The sequence below is a fragment of the Electrona antarctica genome (assembly GCF_951216825.1).
Source record: "Electrona antarctica genome assembly, chromosome: 11".
Lineage (NCBI taxonomy): Eukaryota > Metazoa > Chordata > Actinopteri > Myctophiformes > Myctophidae > Electrona > Electrona antarctica.
In genome coordinates this window covers 17,589,132-17,611,254 of record NC_136792.1, presented here as the reverse complement: position 1 = coordinate 17,611,254, position 22,123 = coordinate 17,589,132, and the positions used below count along the sequence as shown (strand labels likewise).

Sequence of the window (22,123 nt, the reverse complement as noted above, 5' to 3'; positions counted from 1 at the left end):
ATCATAAAATAACTTGGGAAGTATGCTACTATGCAGGCATAAAAGATATTGTAGCACTTTTGCGTGCACGTTCAATTGGATATTTTCACTAGGGCTGAACAATGAATCGAATCCCATTAACTGTGCAATTTCCAAATTGAACATTCATTATGTTGGATCATAAGAGAGGGCGGGGGTGGATAATGGACTTTGATATTTTTGTTTTTTGTTACATTTGGTCAGTGAATCAAGTACAATATTCAATTCAGACTTAAAGTGCAATAACACTTTGTTAGAGGTTTGGCTTGTAAAGTTATCCTGTCACTAGAAATTGATAAGGGTGAAACTGCTCTCGAAGTCACTTTTTTAAGCATATAAACACAAACAAAGCTGATTCTGCCAATGTATTACCAAGTACAGCATTTTATTTATAAAATAAATAAATGTCAACTTTATGCACATTTAGAGATTTCTGTTTATTAGGAAGAAGACTTTGTCTGATCATGGTTGGTAACGTCAAAATAGGCTGTAGAAGCATATGACTTCACTAAGCCGCACTATGTGTGAAAAGTTAATCGCAAATTGGCTCACAATTGCAATATTGGTCTAAAAAAGCGCAACTAGGCATTTTCCCCAAATCGTTCAACTCTAATTTGCACTATTTATTTTTGAGTGCGTTAGTCTGATGCTGTGGCAGACAGACCCCATCACAGTTGAACAGGCATACGTCTATTCCTTGAGGACTTTCTATTGGTTTCTTGTGCAGAGGAATTCAGAAGCAGCCATGAGTCAAGCTTTCATCTTTTCTTTGAACCCTCTTGCCAGTTTTTGTGATCATAATTAAGTCAGTGACACAATAGTGGTGGGGGTTCATACTTCATACGTTTTCAAAGCATTTTATTACCAGTAAAAAGCAGCGATATCATTTGGCAAGAAGCACAGCATTTTTGTTGGATACAGTCACATTTGAATGCATCCATCAACTATTTACAAAAGTATTTTTTCCTTCCTGGACAAAACAGGACACCCCATATTAAATATTATTATTCACATGCAAGCAAGAGTAGCAAATTAAAGTTTTAAAAAAGAAAGGAAGAAGAAGAAAAAACTGACTGCATGGCATTCAGTTCACACCCGTGTGAACTGAGTGGTGCAACTTCCTATTAGTTCTCTGTATCGTTCCAATTTGTATCGTTCCAATTTCTTCTCTGTATCGTTCCAATTTGTATCGTTCCAATTTCTTCTCTGTATCGTTCCAATTTCAGTTCCTATTGGTTCTGACACGATCTCTCTCTCTCTGTTTCTGGCACAACAGCGCCACTTTTGGTGCTCATTGGTACTGGTCACACACATGGTCACACGCAAACAAACATAGTTGAACACGGACATTGCTGTTCCTTGGAGTGGTTGCACCACTCAAAAATAAAAATAGTCACAAGACGGCCATCTATCCAGCCATTTATAAACTTATTTATAAATCAATATTAACGATGCATGTTATTCTACATTCTGGAAACAGCCAGCCAATGGAGACGGCCGGGGCACGGTTTGCACTCCAGCGGCTCGTCGGGGGGTGTGGGCGTGGCATGCCAACCATTCCCTGTGCGCTCCCAAATCAAGCGCCATTGCTCCTACTTAACCTTCACTTCAGCTCACTTGGCACATTGATTTATTTGTCCATCTTCTAGATGCACATCCCCTCCTCCCCCCACTGCGGTGCTGCAGAAATCAAACAAACTTGGGCTGCGGCCTCTTCTTTGACATGAAGGCAAATGTCGGTGTTTCAGATTGGACATGAGATCAATTTGGGGGGCGACTTCATTTGTTTACCTCCCAGTACCAATGGCCCCATTTGTCATCTGTGCTCTTTCACAGATTCAGATTCACTTTTGAAACAAAAGTTGGCTATGGTGATTTTGAGCACTTGTTTTTTTTTAAATTATCTGCATAATGAGGGCAGTGAAATGTGACTCAGTGCAGCTGGTGAGAGACAGGCCAGTCAGCTAAATGTTTCATATCAGCCACTTGATTAGGTGTTTGGCTGTGGAAATGTCATGATCACAGTTAGCTTGAGCACATGGCTATTTGAAAGTACTCCATTGTTCCTTGTTGCTGTCTTAAGAATTATGTTTTTTTTATGTTTGAATGTAAAGTGCTGAACAATGTCCCACAAACTAAGGAGCTTTCAGACTAAGCGTCTTGGTTGTTTAAATGAGATAGCTTTGTTACTATAGCATATTTCGATAGTCGTAGAAAGTGCTCTGCTTACTCAATATGCAAAAGGCAATAAGACTCAGAAAGGCATTTTCTGGGTTTGCTTGTTTACCTCATTCCATTATGTAATAATAATGAGTGTTGAGTGCTGAATCACCATAGTTTCCTCGTCCCTGCTTCAATGCTGATGTTTTCACTTTCCTCGTCTCTATTTAACGGCAGCAGTCCGTTCTCCAGTCACTTTTCGCTTGGATGGCCAGAGATAACGATCCCTAAAGCTTTGTGCCTGTTTATCTATTCTAGAGCAGAGGAGTTAGGTCATGCAGGTCCTTCTTGGCCAGTGGGTTTCTGCAGGCGCACAGTGAACCACCAATTAATAGATTTGAGAGCTTTGTCCTTTAGCCTGAGTGAAATAAATAATACGGCATGTCATGTATTTATAGATCTAAGAGACTCGTGCACAATGTCTACCGTTTTGGACCTCACACCTTCATCAAGTAAATAGCTGTTGACACTGTACTAATGAGTATCGGGCACAGGTCAACTATTAAATGCGTATGAAAACCGTTTTTATTTTTTTGTAGGAACGCTGACACCCAATCAGGGTGTACAAAATGACCATGTACTGTAGCAAACATTCAGAACATATATTGTGCACATACCGTAGTTAAGTTGTAAAATGTTGCATGCATTATGATTTTTTTTTTGTTTTATGTTTTCTTTTTGGCTTTTACCTTTATTTTTTATTTTTTATGGAGGGACAGACAGTAGGCTGACAGGAAATGGGGAGAGAGATGGGGGGGAAGACATGCAGAAAAGGCCGTCGGGATCGGGACTCGAACCCGCGGCACACTGCCAGACTGGATTACCAGCCAAGGTGCCTGGACCGCTGAGCCACGGCCCAGGCCGCATTATGATTTACCTCCCGTTGTTGTCGATCTGCTCTAGAGTGTTTTGGCTACATTTAGCTGCTACAGCCACATCCGGGATAACATCCGGTCTGTCGGTAAAAGTGCTCCGCTACTATAAATCGCCGGGCACTATGATTTAATGGCTTAAATAACCCCGCAATTAGGGTGTTAAAGGAATGGATGGTATTATGTTTTTTGCCAATTGTTTTAATTGAAAATGTGTTTGAGTCTCTTCGTTTGCGCTGTATGCCTTTAGGCCCTCTCCTACGCACCCATCTCTTTTTATAGTTTGTTTATAGGTCTACATTACAGAGATTACACGTTGATGGAAAATGAATTGTTAGTGGGTGTTAGATTAGTGACTATTGAATATAGAGTCAACCCCCCCCCCCCACACACACACACACACTATGGATTCAAGGCTGCTGGAACGACATTGTTGTATACTTGTCGAGGCGTCTTCATTTGATCATGTTTTGGCGCAGTCCCTTGGGGACTATCCTTGGTGGGCTGTCGACTCATCTCAAACATAATAGGTACAGTGGTTCCACATGGCACATCCCATTGTGCTTGTATGGGGAGCGGAGTGCTATGCATAGCACTCCGTTAATTAATTAATGTCAGACTAATTAATTAATGTCAGACTAATTAATTTTGGTGAGGAGGAAACAGTTTTTATTTTCTCAAACAATAATGCTGCACAATGCAGCAATTACCTTGTGATCTAAAAATAAAATGTTGGGTCCTTTCACTCCCTTGTATATAACTTTAGGTTAAGGGTTGTGCAAACTTGCACTCACCCATCCTTGCTCCTAGGTGGCACAGTGCCAGGCAGACTGCTGCTAAAAAAAAGTGAATGGGTCTTTCACTTTACAGTAATTTACATTTGTTTATTAATTTATATGCTTAAAGTTTGGGTTAACTTTAATTGTATGAATGTACTAATAAATAATATGCTGTGTATTTAATTTAAAACTTAAACTGTACTTGTTTAGCTACAGTTGTTTAGCTACAGTTCCCTGAAAATGCGTCTTGTATGAAAAGTCCTATTGCTTTTCTGTTTCTTTGCCACCCTAAACCAATGTTTGTCTCAAGTACCACATGAGTTACTCTACTCGTCGTCTTGTGCACCACAAAGGCTGTCCATTAGATGGCAACAGCACATTTGGAGATTGTCCTGTTGCCCTCCTTGGCTTTACTTTCTGTTGACTAGATGGTCACTTCTCTGTCAGCTGGACCTCTTGCTATTCTGCTCCTCTGCTCTTGACACTGTTATCAGGCACTCACCGATCACTCAGTCCAGGTTATGTCCTTAACAGGTTAACTGCTGGCCCCAGGCCCGTAGCACATGCTCTTAGTGACACTTGATTTATCAGATGAGTGCTGGTCTCAAACCCATGATGCTTCGATTGGGTCCTTACCAGAGTGGTATGCACACTAAACCTGATTTATACGGTACTTGGACATCGAATGTAAAAGAGAAATGTGTCAAATAATGACCGATTATGATAGCGGTGGGCAAAGAAAATAGATTCATGGATATGATACGATTTTTAATGCCACAGTATTAAAATTGAAATTTTAATTGAATTTTTAATCATTCAGAATGTCGAATCGCAATATATTTAAGAATCGCAATATAATCTAATCGGCACTCTAGGTATCGAATTGAGAGGTAACTGAATCGTCCCACTCCTACGATATAATGGGTCGGGCTAAAGTTTTAACTCAGAATTTGAAATGTGTGATTGTCTAAATATTTACAAATTGCTGCTAAATGTCCAGGTTGTGTGTTTTGGCTGATTGAATTGTGTGCATCATTGTAAATGGACTTTGTTACCATACCATTAGTCAACAACAGTCGATACACTGGAAACAGCATTTGATGGCATGAATTGGCTTCATGATGCCGATAACGTACTGCAACATTCTCAGCAGAAATTCAACCTGGGATCTTAACAGTGTACTTCTGGCCTCCCTGATCTGCAAGGATAGTTTAGAGAGGACATTCTGTCAAAATGAGACTGGATAAGTACAGTAATCGGTTGCAAACAGTCAATCACTTCCATTAAATTCCTCATTGCAAGTGGATGAGGAATTTAACCATAACCGCAAGCATGGGAGCAGCGCATGTTCGACCGCATGTCGGATTGTTTGGTCCGTCGGATCTGCGTGTGCATCCCACTGTGACCATGTGTGAACGTGCCATTAGAGTATTGTAGTTTGTAGTGTGTTGTTTCTCTCAGTCCCGGCATTAGTCTTTTTTTTTTTGGCTTTTGCCTTTATTTTATATTTTTTATGGAGGGACAGACAGTAGGCTGACAGGAAATGGGGAGAGAGCTGGGGGGGAAAGACATGCAGTAAAGGCCGTCGGGATCGGGAGTCGAACCCGCGGCACACTGCCAGACTGGATTACCAGCCAAGGTGCCTGGACCATTAAGCCATGTCCCAGGCCTCCGGCATTAGTCTTGATTACTGCTACTACTGGGGGTTTCCTACACCAGTGGTTCTCAATGTGGGGTGTCGATGACTTCCTGGGGGTGCCTAGCAAAATTAGCTAATATAGCATCAAAATCAGTTTGACTACTTTAACCCTATTTTAAAAAAGAAATCTTTGAGAAAAGTTTTTTTTTTTTTTTTTTTTTTTTTTTTTTTTATTACACAAATTGTATATGGTGGTCCCTGGCACAATCTTCTCAGATGGGGTTCTGTGTCCAAATACATAATCAATTTGGGGTCCTTGACATGAAAATATATATATAATCTTTATTTCAGACAGGAGTCCATATCACATAAGATTAACATACAAAATAAACCTCAGCAGGCTGCTGAGCCAGTGCTTGCGCAGCTTGGACGTCACCCGGTAAGCAGTAACAGCTCTTGATGGGGTTTGTTTGTGCCACTATGATGCTGTTACTAGACACCTCCAGGCGTTTCATAAAATTGTACATGAGTTGTCTTAACAAAGCATCACATGTGGGCACACCAACAGAGGTAAACAACTGACTGGCACTGTGCCACCTAGGAGCACGGAGAAGTAAGCTCATGGCATCGTTGTATGCCACCCTAAGCCGTTGCATGCTTTTTACTCTGTACGTACGAGGACCATAGATGGGCTTTATACAGAGGGGTGACCTATGATCTGAAGGTGCACATTTTACATCTACTGAGAGCATAGAAAGATTTCTAAAAGCATATTGGCCTGAGCATATATTTTTCGACACTGTTGCTGGATGTCACTATCCTCTGAGAGGATCTGTCCATGTTATCAAAATGTTTGATAACCACTGTACCTTTCCCCCTCCCGTCATGTCCTCATTAGAGGCTAAATTTCTTTTCGGAATTCCCGATTTCCAAGCGATGGGATTCAAATTTGTATTGATGGGATGGGAATGAAAAATCAACGGGAGCAGGCAGGAGCGGGAATGACATAAATTAGCCTCATTATATTACCACAGATTAACTGTTCCTGGTACCATATCTTTTGAGTTAAAACGGCATAAAACGCAGTAATCTAAGAAGTCAGTCATTCTACCAGTGGTGGGACGGGATCTTTTTTTTAAAATACTCTGCCCCGGGATTGGGACGGTAGTCCTCATGTCCTCCTGCCTTTGATTGTTGACACACTCTGACATGTGACTTGTGGTAATTTGTGGCGTCCCCCCCCCCCCCCCATCTTGTGGTGCTTTCACAGTTGGTTGCTCTCACTTCAGTCATGTTGATCAGAGCCTGGATCTGCCTGCCTGCCTGTCAGTCCAATCCCTGCACATTGTTTTTCTGCCAGCTCCAATTTGTCCTTATGTCTCTCGTCAGGACCACTGTCTACCCTGCTATTTCTCTTCCTTGAGCAGCTTTATAGTCCACATAGTCAGTCACTAGGGTAGCCTTGTAGGTACACAGTCCTATAGTAGTCATCAGATGTAAGTAATCATGCAGAACCTATTAACGTGGGAGTCTGTTTATTTTAGAGAGTGATGTATTAACTGTAGTTCTAGTTTATTCACATTTTTGTTATTGTGTGTGTGATCCAAGATTATTATTTTTTTCCCCTCAATTTGATTTGCCTGGATCTTTGCTTTTTTCAGTCCCTCGACTGCACTCTCACACAAAACAAAGCAGTGAGTGAATAGGTGCCACCGGGAAAGAATTGCTCCCGTTTGTCAGGAATGGGAATTGGTCCAGTGTGCTTGCTATCCAGGCCACAGGCTGGACCACTAATGGGGATATTTTCAATTAGTCATGCCTCCAGGAGCAAGTCCTGCTCTCCTTGTATTTCCAATCCCGCCATCCCAGAACACATCACCACCACCCTGCCGTATAGCCAACGGATTAGTAAACTGTATTGATCTCTCGAACCATTTTAAATTAAGGGATTTTTTCTCACACACACGCACCCCTACCTCGTATCGTTTGCCTTCCTACCATCCTTAACTTCTCTGAATTCAGGAGAATGTTGAGTGTATTCTTGACCCTGCTTGATAACCACCCCAGCATCCTTATCCTGGGCCGATCATTCGTCAAAAATAGCTGCTATGCGTTGAGTTTGTAGATCAGCTACTTTTGGTGAAGAGATTTAGTGTACATCAAGAAAAGAGTTGTCATACAGTGATGTACTACTTGCTAACTGTAATGAGACGAGATGCTGCCTGTTGATTATTGAGTGCAACGGCAACATATATATTTTTCCTGTACTCGAATGAATGATGATGCCTCAGCAACCCTCAAAAAACATATTTGGCTCACTTTGATTGATGAAGTTGACTCTGTACTCACGGCTGTGCTTTTCTCTTTGTGTGCCTGCAGGTATGACAAGGAGGGTCACGCCGTTGATGGACAGTCCCTCACTGAGTTGAGAGGAGGTGCAGGTGGTGCAAACACTAACTGGAAGACACTGGGTGACGTCAAGACGGAGCACCTGGGACACGGAGACAAGGTACACGCGCAGCACAAATGCTCGTGCATGGCTCGACAGGCTTAACCTTGACATGCACATCAAACATTCAAGATACGATGGCCGCAGATGTATTGTTATTCAAGGGTGATTCTTTCAAGCAATTCAAGGGCAAGCTGGAAGGGCCACGTTGAATTCCAAGCAATAACTCTGATGGAGCTTACAGACAAACTGCCCCTGCTATCAAATGCATGGTATGGTAGTCTCTAGTCTGATAATTAGGCTGCTAGACTGCTCTTGTTCAGAATCATGTATACAGTGTGTGATCTTTATTTATTTTGTTTATTATTTTGGCGTCGGCATGTCCGCACAGGAAATACTGTGTTCTTTGAATTGTGTCTGAAATCTGAATAACCCCGTAAGTGATGGACTGTGAAAGGCAGCCAGATCCAAGGGTCGCTATAGCTGCCAGTCACAGTGATGAATCTTTATACTCTCTGTGGCTCATATTAAAGGAGGAGCGTGCTACAGAGTACGCTCAAAGTTGTTTTTAAAAGCGGATCTGTTCCACCCTTGCTCATTAATCACTGGCATAGTGTGTGTCCTCTCCCCAGCCTAGCCATATTTCAGGTGAAAGTCACATTTATCTCTTGATATTGATTAGGAATATAATGTGGGCTCCATTCTTTACGTATTGTAATGAAATGATTGCCCCCTCTGATAAGTAAAGCAATATGTTTCATATGACACACACACACACACACACACACACACACACACACACACTGTTCATGGTAGATTGGCTCAGATAATGTTCCTAATTTCCAGCATGGAGATGATCTAGCTCATTTGAGATCTTGGCTCGCATAATTTAACACAATTTAATATGCACATAACCGAAATGATTGTACCCAGACAATTGTGGATTTCAAATAACGTGAGGATGGACTCCAAGTAAAGGGAGTAATTCTAACACAAATTGCTGAGAGCACCTGTGCTGTGAATGCTGTTGGAGGTGTGAGCGAGAGGTGTGAAAGATAACGGGACAAGGATGCAAGTGCAACACGTTAAATGGGGTGTATGAATGTACCACAGTGAACACGACGGCAACACAGATCTACGACTGTCAGTTTGGTGCAAAATCCTGTTTCGGTGTGAAGGATTTTGAGGAATTGCAGGAGTTATTGGATCAGTAGTTCAGCTGTGTGTGTGTGTGTGTGTGTTGCCCCCGGCTATAAGTGGCCCTGTCCTACTTCCGCTGCTCTCATCATTATCTCCACTCCAGCCACACAGCTGCAGGGTCCTCCAGTCATACTGTAGATAGTCTCCATCATTGCGCTTCTGTATGCCTTCTGTATGCCTTCTGTATGCCTTGTCATCCTACCATAAATGGTAGGCTGACAATTGCATTTATGTCGCACCAGCTAGCTCCCAATCTCCTAGTCTTCTGTTCAAATGGTAACCATTACCATTATTGGTTAAATAGCGTTCTCCTGCAATTAGATCCCTGCAGTGTAGGGGGTAAAGTTTGACCCCACTGTGTCTCGTGCACCACTTCAGCCTGGAGCTTGATGGGGGCTGAGGCTGACAAAGGAGCCGAGCTCAGTTTGCGCTCATCGACTGCACAGACGTCCGACACGTGGTGCCAAGGGGTCAGGCCCCTGAAGGACCCCCCTCTCCACTGTCTGCCGCAATTAATGGTCCTTGTCACAAAGTCTCGGTGTCACAGACTCAAATCTTGCACATTGTGCTTGCCCCCCCTGACAGTGAGCGGCCACCCTAACTTGTGGACTTGACACCACATGTAGAAAGAAAAACGCTTCCGATGATCTCTTGGCACTATGGTACACTGAGTTACACACTAATTTAAGTGGTATTTGCTTGACTAATTAGGACTCTTATAAGGAGACTTCTGAGGTGCATGTCTAGGTTGTTGTGGTAGGTCAAGGCAGTCGGTAAAGAAGGGCTCCATGTGTGCATTTGGGATGCGTTTCATTTGGCCACTGTCATTCACCATTAACCTAAAGGCATTTATTTAACCAAAGTGATATGGGATATCAATTGTCCCATGTGTTAATTGGGGTCAAAATGCTTTGCTTGCAAGTTACACAATGATCAGCACTTAGCATGGGGAGGGGTAGGGGGTGATAATGTTCACTACTGCACGGAAATGTTCCTTTTATTTAAAATTGTATTTACATTTTCCTATTTAGTTCCTTTTGAAATGAACTACCTGGCCAAATGTTCCATTACTGTCTCGCGGCACCCATCCCACTGTAGGTGGATGTACTAGACATCAGCAAATTACATCTGCTCTTTGTGGTCTGGATAAACTCTCATTATAGATTTGCCTTTGGCCTTCAGCACTTCAGCACTGTCAACATATTTTCGGATTTATAGGGTGACTTGGATGATTGGTTGATGAATTCTGCTGGTTTGCCATAGCTCCAGGGTGGCAGCTTGCTGCCCTGTTCGTTCATCCTCGACGCTGAGCCTTTGGCCTGCCTCCCAGCGTGCAGGGCTGTCGTCTCCGCTCTGTACCTACAGCCAGTGCTGCGGTGGAACCCTTCTATTGTGTCAGGGCGGTGGTGGAGAGGGCCTGATTCTATTCTACGTCCGAGCATAGATATGGTAACGCCCTGCCTGACTCTGATTGGCCTACCGACACTGCCGGCCTTACCAGAGTTTCCTCCGAGGTGGATAGCTATATGGTGGATAGTCTGCGAGGTTACTCTGTGGTGGGAAATAATAAGTACAATATAATAACTTTTATTTTTGTAGAAGAGGCAAACTAATATTCTTAATCCGTTTGCTTTGATGGAATAGCGCCGTAGTATGATTTGATTTGGGTGTGTTCTGAATAAAGTTTTTGTGTTGATTATTGTGTAATTTATTTGTGTCATTTATTTGTATGTGTGTAAAAGGGTCTCTTTTCCCTTGATCTTTTTGTAGTATAATGGTATTAAGTAAGTAGCCTTGCTGAGCCATGAGGCCCATAGGGGCAGGAGCCTATCTCCTGTTTCTGTAGCGTGAGGCAGCTTGATGTACAAGTACACCCCCTGGACATGACGCTAGTATGTCGCAGGGACTTACCCCCAATCCAACCCTTGATGCTGAGTGTCAAGCAGGGAGGCACTGGGTCCCATTTTTAGAGTCTTTGGTATGACCCGGCCAGGGATTGAACCCCGACCTCCCAGTCTCAGGGCGGACACTCTAACCACACTGAGCTGGTAATGGTATTAGTTCACTATAATTAGATTAATGCGTGATAATCAACACTAACTTTATTTAGAACACACCCAAATCAAATCGTAGTACAGCATACGTGTTCATTCAATTATTCAATCAAAGCAAACGGCATTTGCCTCTTCTGCAAAAATAAAAGTCTGCATTCTGTCGCACGTGCCAAGCTATCATTGTCTTGTATTATACCATACTTGTATTATTTCCCACCACGGAGTAACCTCGCGTCTCGGAGGACAGTCTGGTGAGACCATGGGGGCAAGATGGGCAGTGTCTGTTGGCCAATCAGAGGCAGGCCTATATGTCTATACTCTGAAGTAGAATAGAATCAGGCGTGGAGAGGGAAGCCTGCCATGGGAAGAAAAGTGTTGTAACTTAGTTAATAGTGAGTCATCTCCAACCTCATCTCTTCATCACAAAACATTCAAGGCTTGGCTGTTTTTGATGTTTTCCTCGTACCAACGAGGGGTGATTTCCAAAGAAGGTGTTTGTAGTGTTTATGTATATGAAGGAGTTATACGTACAGTACCCATTGCCTATTCCAAAGGGGACTGTTGCTTCTTTGCATTTGTGCATCCACTGCATTTTGATTATTTGAATATAGCACATGTTACCTCAGCAAAAGGCATATTTGAGGTGATTTGTGCTTATTTTTAATCCTGGTTGTGACCTTGCTCTGGTATTTAAACTGCACAAAGCTCAAAACAGCCTTCTAAAACACACTGAAGAGTTAGACACAGTAAATATAGAGTACATATTACATATAGAGTACATCTATACTCCAAGCAATAACTGCCGTTTACATTACGTTGTCTGAGGTTTTAGTGTTTTCGTTTGTATTTTCAATTTTCTAGCCAGACTACTTCAGCTGCACTGCCACCATAGTGTACCTGAAAAAGGAAAACTGCTTGTACCAGGCCTGCCCCACCCAGGACTGCAATAAGAAGGTGGTGGACCAGCAGAACGGCATGTACCGCTGTGAGAAGTGCGACAAAGAATTCCCCAACTTCAAGTACCGGCTCATCCTTTCTGTAAGTCGCTCAGCACTGGCTGCCCTAAACCCTCTGTATGGCTCTATTTCAACAGTTTCACAACACAGACACACGCATTCATGCGCACACACAGTCCTCTGTTCAGCCTGCCACGTCCTCAGAAGACCCTTCCGCTGAGGCTATGGGTGTCATCCTCAAGGCTCATACATACTCCAGTTTTAGGTGATCACCTTCACCTTCATAACGAGTCGATGGCTTGGCCAATAGAATGACGGAGGGAGACCCCCCCTCCCTCTGTTATTCTATTGGCCAAGCCATGCGAGACATATTTGAATCTTTTTGGAAATGTCACTTACTTCTGTGTACGAACACTAGAAGTTGTCTATACGACCTTTCAGACTTTAATTTGGAAGCTTATTTAGCCCTCGCTTGCTAGGATTGTGTCATTGGCTAATTCCAAATATTGAATTCATTTTAGAATTGTTTTGTGTTCAAATCCTTCTGGTAATTGATATATGATTATGTTTTTATTCATCTTAGCAGATGTCTTGCAATGAGTACAAGATGCATTCTCCTTTTTCTCTGCTAGTCTTCTGCAGCCAGAAATCAAACGAAAACCATAACAGCATTAAATGCTAAAACTAATTTAGTCAGCAGAGGAGCTATTGCATACAGACATCTGAAATAAGAGGCTTTTCTATTCAATTGTTTTTGTACCTCTACAGTCAGCACATTACAATTTTTCCACAAGTAGAAACATAAGCTGTGAATTTGCTTGTGCTTTATGCATAACAAGTGGAACCTTGGCCTTGTGTTTGTTAAATTTGTATGCTTGCCAACGGGGGGGGGGGGGGGGGGGTGTGTGTGTGTGTGTGTGTGTGTGTGTGTGTGTGTGGTCGTAGAGCTGCACGATTATGGCAAAACTTATTATGGGTCCATATTGAGATCGGTTATATAAAAAGCTCTCATTGCAAAATTATTTTCTTATTTTGACTAAAAGCAAAAATAAATGTTTCCCCATTCAGTTTTAGCAGTACATGTCATGCAGTGTATATCTGCATTTGATTTCCTTTCAAATATTTCAAAGGCAAAAAAGTCTCCAATCAACTCGAGGCTTTATTTCATCGTACTGTGTCGTGCACAAATGTGAGTCTACAATATGTTGCTGATTGAACTCGTTGTAGGCTTGTAGATTAGCTCCGTTTGCCACACGGCACCGTCATACAACAAAGGACAAATCATCACACACAGTAACCAGGCTCGCTCGGAGTCTACTAGAAAGCACACACGTTTCATCGCACAACTTCACTTTAAGTCCAAATGAAAACAAGTCAAGTTGAAACAGTGATTCGTTTGGTAGTGAAGGTGGACAGTTTACACGAGACTCGACCGAAAAATCTGATGTTAAAGCTATGGATTTGCCCTCACACAGAAAAACTCTGTCCATGTCACATTTCTCTGTTGTGCATTTAAACCACGGACAAATAGATTGTTTAGATTATAATTTCCTGTTTCATGTGGAGGTAAAGATTATTCCAACTTCTATCACAGCAGAATGAGCACAAATCCTCTGAGCGGAGCAATCTGTCACCGTTCTCCAAAAAGGTCTGGGCTTGTGTCTAAACCTTTACTAAAATGAGGCAAATGAATAAAATTTGTTATTGAATTATTATTATTTTATCTCGCAAGAGATCGCGTGTTTCTCAACAGCACCAGCAGCGACCGGCGCATATAGAGAAAGAAAGAGGCTTCTGCGTGTTTGAATACGTTTACGGCACACTATTTTATATAAAAAATATATACTGTATACATTCACAATTGGATATTTTTAATGGATCAGTCAATCAATTTGACAAAACCTGCATAAAACCAAAACTAACAGTTATGGCAGTGACTGGTCACTGATGCGGCCGGTTTGATATAAAACCAGCCATTTTGATGGGCAGCCGATCGATCGGGGTGCACACACACACACATCTCTTATCAGGCCAACAAGCCAACAACATGTCTTGACTTAACTTGCCACTCCTTTGTGGTATGTGTTTTCTCTGGCAGGCCAACATTGCAGACTATGCGGATAACCAGTGGGTGACATGCTTTCAAGAAAGTGCCGAGGCCATTCTGGGCCAGAACGCTACTTACCTGGGGCAGCTCAAGGATTCGGTGAGTCTCCTTTGCCTGTGTTAAAGGCTGGCCTCAGGAAATGGCCCCGCCACCAACACACAGTATATTAAAGGCTAAGTTGGTTTTAATTACAGAACCCCAGGTTTCCTTTGTATTCTGAAGTTGTGAAGTTGAGTTCATCCAATGTTCATCTTGTTTTTCCAGAATGAAACTGCCTTTGATGAAGTCTTCCAGCAAGCCAATTTCAATACCTTTGTCTTCCGCAGCAGAGTCAAGATGGAAACCTATAATGTAAGTAAAGTAGGGATGTTGCCTATTAGTGAGTGCTAATTGGCACATATTCAACAAATGCCATCTTTATTGTAGATATGTGCATGTATGGTAGATGCAACCTCTGCCTCACCTTCATTCATTGAACATGTAATATGTTAAAAATAGCCTATATGCTCAAATGTTTGAGATCCATGTGTGGCCCATTATATAGAATCCCCATTCACTCTATATTTAGCGAAACAAATAACGAATATTGTGCCACATTTTGATTTACAAAGCAATTAGACCAGGAAAAAAAACAGGGGAAGGAAGGACTGTTTGCCTCAATTTCAGTGGCTTTTCAAAAATGTGCATACACAGATTAGCTGCGGTCACTATTTCCTGTAGGCTACACAGACAGGCTTGTTTTTGAGGGAAGAGCATAAAAAGGGAATTGATTGGGTTGGGATTCTGAGCAGGAGGTCTGGAGTTGAGCCAACGGCTGCATCCGCCACCAACCAACACTGTGTGTGACTGTGTGTGTGTGTGTGTGTGTGTGTGTGTGTGTGTGTGTGTGTGTGTGTGTGTGTTTGACACTGTGTGTGACTGTGTGTGTGTGTGTTTCAACTCGAGCATCCTGAATGCCTGTGGCACCACTACGAGGAGGCAGTGGCTGTCACCCCCAACAATCCATATGCCTTGCAGACACCTGCACCCTTCTCACCCAAACATCCCCTCCCCCCCATTCTCAGCTTTTTGCTTATTTGGTGATGGAGGTTCTATTATCGATCAGTTAATCTCAGCTACTTGTATGGATATTTTACGTAGAGGCAGCGTGTCAGTGTGTGTTCTATATATAGAGGGGAAAGCATTAGTAGTAGTTAATGACGCCTATCAATTCTGTTGCGGCTTTGGTGTTTCAACAGGATCCGTCTAACGAAGTTTACGAGGATGTTTGGGGAAATTATGCCCTGCATTTTTAATTCACTCCCGTTCATGCAAGATGTATAACGCAATTATCTCCATGTAATGTAATTGGGACTCTAAGTCACTGTCAGCAGATATGAAGGTGACCCTGCATGTGGCCCCGATGTACAAGTACATGCATACAATAATAGTGAAACATCAACATTGTATTGTGCTAATTGATTAGGAAACGGAGTGCATTAGTGTATGGGCTCTTTTCACGCTGTTTCACAAACTGTCTACTGATTGGGAACACATTTTCTGTCTAATTCATGGATTCATACATTTTTGGCTCGCTTAACTTCACTTTTTTACAATGTGAATACCATAGACTGTGAATCCGAAATTCGGATCGTCCGTTGCAGTGGTGAGTCATGTATCATGGAGCTGTTTTCATCCCTAAGAGTAGGGCTCTTAAATCTGTAATAGACATTTTTGCTGACTTTGCTTTGATTTATTTAGAAATAGATCACGACATTGAAGACAATGGCCATGAATCCATTTGTGGTATATGTGTTATGTACATGATTTTTACTATTGGGAGAGCCCCCTACACCACCTCATGCCCTCCTGCGCCACAAACACGCATCCTGTACAGGAAGATCAGATTGCTCACACCGTGTTGCAGACATACAATACACACTCCTACTCTCCACCAATGGCTAAAAACTATATGGGTTTCATATGGGAAATTAAGTTTTACAAATTTACAGGGTTGTTTTTGCTGTGCCAGTCGAATATTTAGCATGCCCTCATTGCCACGGCCAAACGGGATTTCTGCCTAGCCTGGTGGTGAAGCTACCTTAAGGATTTGTACTTAGTTGTGAAGGAGAGACTGCAGGGCTCTTAAAGTATTTGCATGAATCCAGAGTAAGATGATTCCCATTTCACCTACAGTAGCAGAGGGTTTAATGTAGACAAAGTGTGTGTAACCTCTGTTTAATGGCCCTGTTACAAATGACCTTCTGTCTAGACAGCTTGCAGAGGTTGGAACTGTAAGCCTCTGTAGTCTGTAGCAGTCAATAATTAGAAAGCCTGCATTTTTCTGATCCCATCTCCAAAATGTCTTATTTTAGCCACAAATGATCACAGGGAGATGATACCTGCTTTTATCCTCTTGTTTATCTGCATTAACGGTGATATCACATTGAAGTATATTGAATCTGTTGTGTGTTTGGGTTGTTTTGAAGGAAGTGAATGCACAAGGTCTGATGAGGTTTCTTTTTCTTTCTTTTTAATAGGATGAATCCAGGATCAAAGCCACAGTGATGGATGTGAAACCTGTGGACCACAAGGAGTACACCAAGAGGCTAATCATGAACATCAGGAAACTGGCTGTACAGTAGGAGCCCGTTGTCAGTGCCCTGTGCTTTTTGTTTCTCGTGTCAAAAACGGCTCTTGAGTTTGTTCAATTTTGTTTTCAATGTACTTAGCTTTCCTTTAACTGATCACAGGGAGGTCAGTCAAGTCTCATTTATTGCTAATGGAGCCGTTTTGCTTGTTCAGTTTTCCTCTTGTAAAGATGATGATCAGTGGAATAGCTGGTTTGGATTATTGACTGATAAAACAGAAGGGTATGTCTTAGGCCAACGCGGTGTACAGGCCTGCCGTAAGCAGAGGGCCCACATTGTAGCTAGCAGTCTTTTCATTCTGACTCGTAGTCGGAACAGCTTGACTGGACCTGCACATTCCTGATAAGACTGTATATCTTTTCCAAATGTCCCTCAATCCCTCACACGCATACAAACGTGTGAGCACAGAAGCATAATATAACGGGAAATGTTATTCTCTTCATTGATGTACTGTAGATACAAAGTGTTATCCATAATGCCTATACCTGTAACTTTGATTTGCATTCCTTTTGTTTCATTACAATTTGCATGTGGGCGTAATGTTTTCCTTGGCACAGATAACTGTGAATAAAGTTATGTAATACAATGTGTGACAATGAGTTTTCCTATTTATTATTGGAAGTTATAATGTTGATTGTGTGTGACTAGAATTTACTAACATAGTAATAGTACAACTGTAATATGCTATGTTGGAACAACAAATGGCACCCTTATGGGTTCATTTGGGGCCATTTGTCAATCCCTTAAACCCTATATACCTTCCTAGGGCTTTATACTTTATCCAATCCTTTTTTATTTTTTTCGCTTCACCAAATAGCTTTGCTGAAAATAGTCAATCTACAACCTCACAAGGTGACAGATCTGCTATTTTCGCTGAATGTTTGACCCATACGGTAGAAAGCTGTCGTTCCCTGATGTCATCACTAGGGACACATGCTTCAGTAGGCAGGAACTGGGGGTGGCAATGAAGGACCGGGAAGTCTGGCGTAGCATTGTGGAATCCATGATCTCGACCACGGTCGAAAAATGATGATGATTGACCCATAATGGGGACACTAGGCTGGGTTCATGTGGATAAATGAACACTGATTTGACTAGTACAAGCTCTGACTGTTGTAAAGAGGAAGTTGAGAAAATAGCCAATCTGGATCTCGCTGAAGCACTGTTCTAAAGCATTTACTCAGCCACTGGCCTACAATGCGCCCCATCTCCAGAGGCCTGGTTCAGATGTGCCACAGATTCCCCCACAAGACTAGACTTTCATGTCGTATTAAAGCACTGCATCGGTGAGGCTTTGCTTCCCCCCTTTTTCTTCTTCTTAGGATAACATCTCGTTGCTGCTGAACACCGCATCTGTTGCCTGTTGTGTGCGGCGTGCGCCGAGATGGATTAAGGCTGTCTTAAAGGGGTTGGGAGGGGGAGGAGAGAACTATTTTGTAGAAAGGCCAGCTTCCTGATATTGGTTGAGGGTGTTTCTGATCCATTTTCTTGTTTGCTACTTAATAGTTAACTTACCTGTTAAGTAGATATTTCTACACATGGTTCCTTTTGGAGAGTCTTAAGTTACTTTGGTAGATTTGGTAGATGGAGTCAAACTGTATTACATGACTTATTTTCTGTCTGTCAAATATTAACTGAGGAAACAGCCTTTCCCACCTCTGTACACTATTGCCTGAATGAAAATACTAAATGCAGTGATTGTGAACTTTGAAGCATTGAGCTGCTGTTGAGGCCGAAAAGAGCGTCACTTCTTTCTATCTGGTTAAATCACTCCCTTGAGACTCCTAGCATGTTATTCATACCCTTATTTATAGTTGACCGACCTGTATGTGCTTATTTGAAATGCATTATCTGTGTCGCTCCTTTACGGGTCACACTAGCTTCATTACCAGTACAGGGAAATGGAAAGGCAGGACACTCACTAGGCAAACTGATATTATCAATGTTGTTGTTAGTGTCCTGATATGGTCTGAAATACAATAATTGGATTTGGATATGATGTATCGTGACGGATGGCAGGAATGTGTACATGCCAGTATTAAGTAGGCCTATCTAGAGTATAAATTCCAGGAATCCATATGTATGCATGTCCTGCTGAGAAGCATCCAGCCGATCAACTTCACACTTTGTGGGTGTATTGCTAGCACGCATTCTGATTCTGAACATTATACTATGCATTATACTATGCAGCCACAACACAGTTAGCCTCGGTCCCAGGCTTACTCACCTGCGAAGAGAAAAGCAACACAGTGGAATGCTCTAGCCCTGAAAGTTATAACTTACCCCATGACTTGACTGAATTAGTTCCCGGTGCCACCGTATACTATCCCCCCTGCAGTGTTTTGTCTGAGTGTTTAATGGACCACAATGGAAACAATAGCGACACAAACAACAATGGTTGTTTGTGTCTACCATTTGGCGTGTTTGTTTTTTAACTTGTCCTATATCTTTAAAAATAAAATTGGCATATGGTAAGACCGGCGGGATGCATGATGTTATTTAGACAGGTGCTAAGTTTGATGTCTAGCTGCCTCCTATCCTTTCTTTGTTTTGCCACTGTGTTTACTTGACTGCTTAACCTATGTGTTGACAAGATAAGAGTCTTAGTTCATGCTGCTAAATACGATCTTGCACATTGTAAGTAACTCTGGATATAAGACCATCTGCAAATTGTAACTTTCTTGAGTGGTGATTACCAGAAAGCTAAAAACCCTGCAGATTTGAGTAGCACACAAAACACAAACTGTTAAATGTTTACTGTATTTAAGTTGTTTGTTGTTTCAGAGTAGTGGTTGGGGCATAACTGTTGTCTCAGCAGAACTGCGTGGTAAAGCTGTTTTTAGAGAGGCAGGATTTATTTAAGATACGTTTATTTTCATATGTCCTGGTTTTACACAATCTAGAATGGGTATAGTGCCAGATTAAAATCTCAAACGCCACCACCCCTACCATGCTGGCAGGGGTGGTGGCGTTTGAGATTTTGCTTTTGCACTCAAATTCTCTTCAATACAAGTGCACTCCAGTGATCAGGCTGCATTTTATTGATAGTGTAGAGACTGCTTTCAAGCCTTGCTTAAGCATAGTGTGATGGACAGATTGCAAGCTGTGCTGCTGCGTTATCAGCAGACGCTCTGCTGAACCTTTGGACTGCTACGCTCGTGGTGCTCATCTGTTTCAGTCAGATGTTTGTGAATTAGATGTTTGTGTATTCTCATGGGATAATGGGATTGCTGGAAAAAATACACTGCAAAGTGCAAACTTGCCACTGCAAGCTTTAACCAAACGGGTTGTATTTAAAAATTCAGCCTTCTGAGCACTACAGTCATATCACTGATGATCACCTGTGCCTCTATTGTGCATAGTATTTCCATGCTTCATTGTGTGTGCAGATCAATGCTGACTTTGTTTCCATCTTTGCGAGGTCAAATGCAATAAGCGCAAGAAGGTTCTGCATTTTAATTCAATCTGAATTCCCTGCAACACGTGCACTTGTTAATTATACTTGTGTGTATTCAACAAGTCGTTTGACTGTACCCGGCAGTGACCTTGCAAAGTTGGGGAAATTTGGGAAACATTCAGAAGTTGGAAACAAAGTTAGACTCACTCATTATCATTCTAGAAACTGGAGAAGCTGTGTGCAGGACAGGATCTTACAGTGGTAATGCCTCTACACAGGATCCAGCATGAATGCCAAGGTAGGCTCAAGAAAAGCTACTTCCCCCCCAATCATGGTCATGAACCATTTATGTACTGTATATTATAGGCCTGCTGCCTGTCTGCCTACTTCTACTACAACACATGCACGCACACATTAATTACGAACGAATTTGAGACGTAACAAATAAAAAAGCTTGAATCTTGAAGAAACAAGGGGGGGCATTATCTAAAAACAATATATGCTGAATTCCGTTTCAAATCATGTTGATCCTAAGATAAAACGTTTTTATTATGGTTGAAACCTGCTGTTTCTGCTAATATTCTGTATTCCAGAAGGCACATAGGCACAGTATTGTACACCTGTATGCCTGCATAAGAAAGCACTCAAAGTATAAGGAATTCATATGTCTCCGGAAAATACCCAGGTTAATTTAGAAATGGAGCAGTTAATGCAGCATGGAGTCAATTATCTATTGGCATAGAAACAATGTAAAGGTGCCATTAAAGAAATTTGATATGTTTTCTAGCCATCCATATTACAGCAACCTGAATGTGGAAAATGATCGCTGAGGTCAAAGACCCCAATCAAAATAATCTGATCATTGGTCCAGAAACATTATGCTGTGCTGGGTTCCCACATCTCTCAGCCTCTTGGACGTCCATAATGCAATAACACACTGCAGTACCTTTGTAATGTAATATACCTGTATGTGTTTGCAGATGATTTGAAGATATTGTGTCAGTAGGCCTACACACAGACTGCATTGCTTAAACTGGGAAAGCATCTGTGTCATTTTAGATTGTAGCTGTATATAGCAACAGAAAACTCTTAGGATTCAGAATGCTGCACAATTAATCAAAAAAATATCTCGATCTCATTTCTAAATTTGAGCAAGAATCGTGCAGCATTATTTGGCTGTCAATTCATTTTAGTTACTCTTTGCTACAAAAGAGAGACTTGGAGATATTTAAGTTAAGCACTTTGATGTTTTTTTAAAGCCACAGTAGTTGGCTCCTACTGCCACATTTTGAATCTAGTAATGTTCAGCAACTATAGACTAAAGACAATAAATATTTTCATGGAAAAAATGAGAATCATGATCTCAATTCTTGTGGAGGAAGATCGAGATTCACATTTGATCAATAATCGTGCAGTACTAATTCAGAACTCAGAATTCAAGAAGTTCTGTCTTGCCTGTGAGAGAGATACTGCTTCATACCATGCCAAGCTGTTGCAGCTGCTTTTGGATCTTCCACCCGCTACAGAGTTCCCTATAACACTGAGTTTAAAGTTAATAAAGTGTAAAAATGGCCAATATGTTTCCCCCCCCTTATTACTGTGGGAGAGTGCAATCATCCAATCCACTAAGCAACTCAAAGCAAGTGTTGAATACCTTTTTTTTTGGCAAATGTTTTGGAGTCGCTACCCACACGTTTAGCTGTGTTGCTCATTCCATGAACGCCTGGATCTTTACAATCTATACCTCGTTGTAAAGGTGACTAATCAACGATTAAAATGATATAAAATAAAATACCAAACGG

General features: G+C 41.8%; 1 protein-coding gene across 1 annotated transcript in view; it reads left to right on the top strand.

The window, feature by feature from the left end:
- The window catches only part of rpa1 (replication protein A1), a 32,403-nt gene extending 14,889 nt beyond the window's left edge, over positions 1–17,514 (top strand). The window contains exons 13-17 of the mRNA XM_079514179.1: positions 7,908–8,037; positions 12,093–12,269; positions 14,286–14,393; positions 14,559–14,645; positions 16,814–17,514. Coding sequence (XP_079370305.1) covers positions 7,908–8,037; positions 12,093–12,269; positions 14,286–14,393; positions 14,559–14,645; positions 16,814–16,918 — 607 coding nt within the window. The 3' untranslated portion in view covers positions 16,919–17,514. The remainder of the gene's footprint in view (positions 1–7,907; positions 8,038–12,092; positions 12,270–14,285; positions 14,394–14,558; positions 14,646–16,813) is intronic.
- The last annotated feature ends 4,609 nt before the right edge of the window (positions 17,515–22,123 follow it).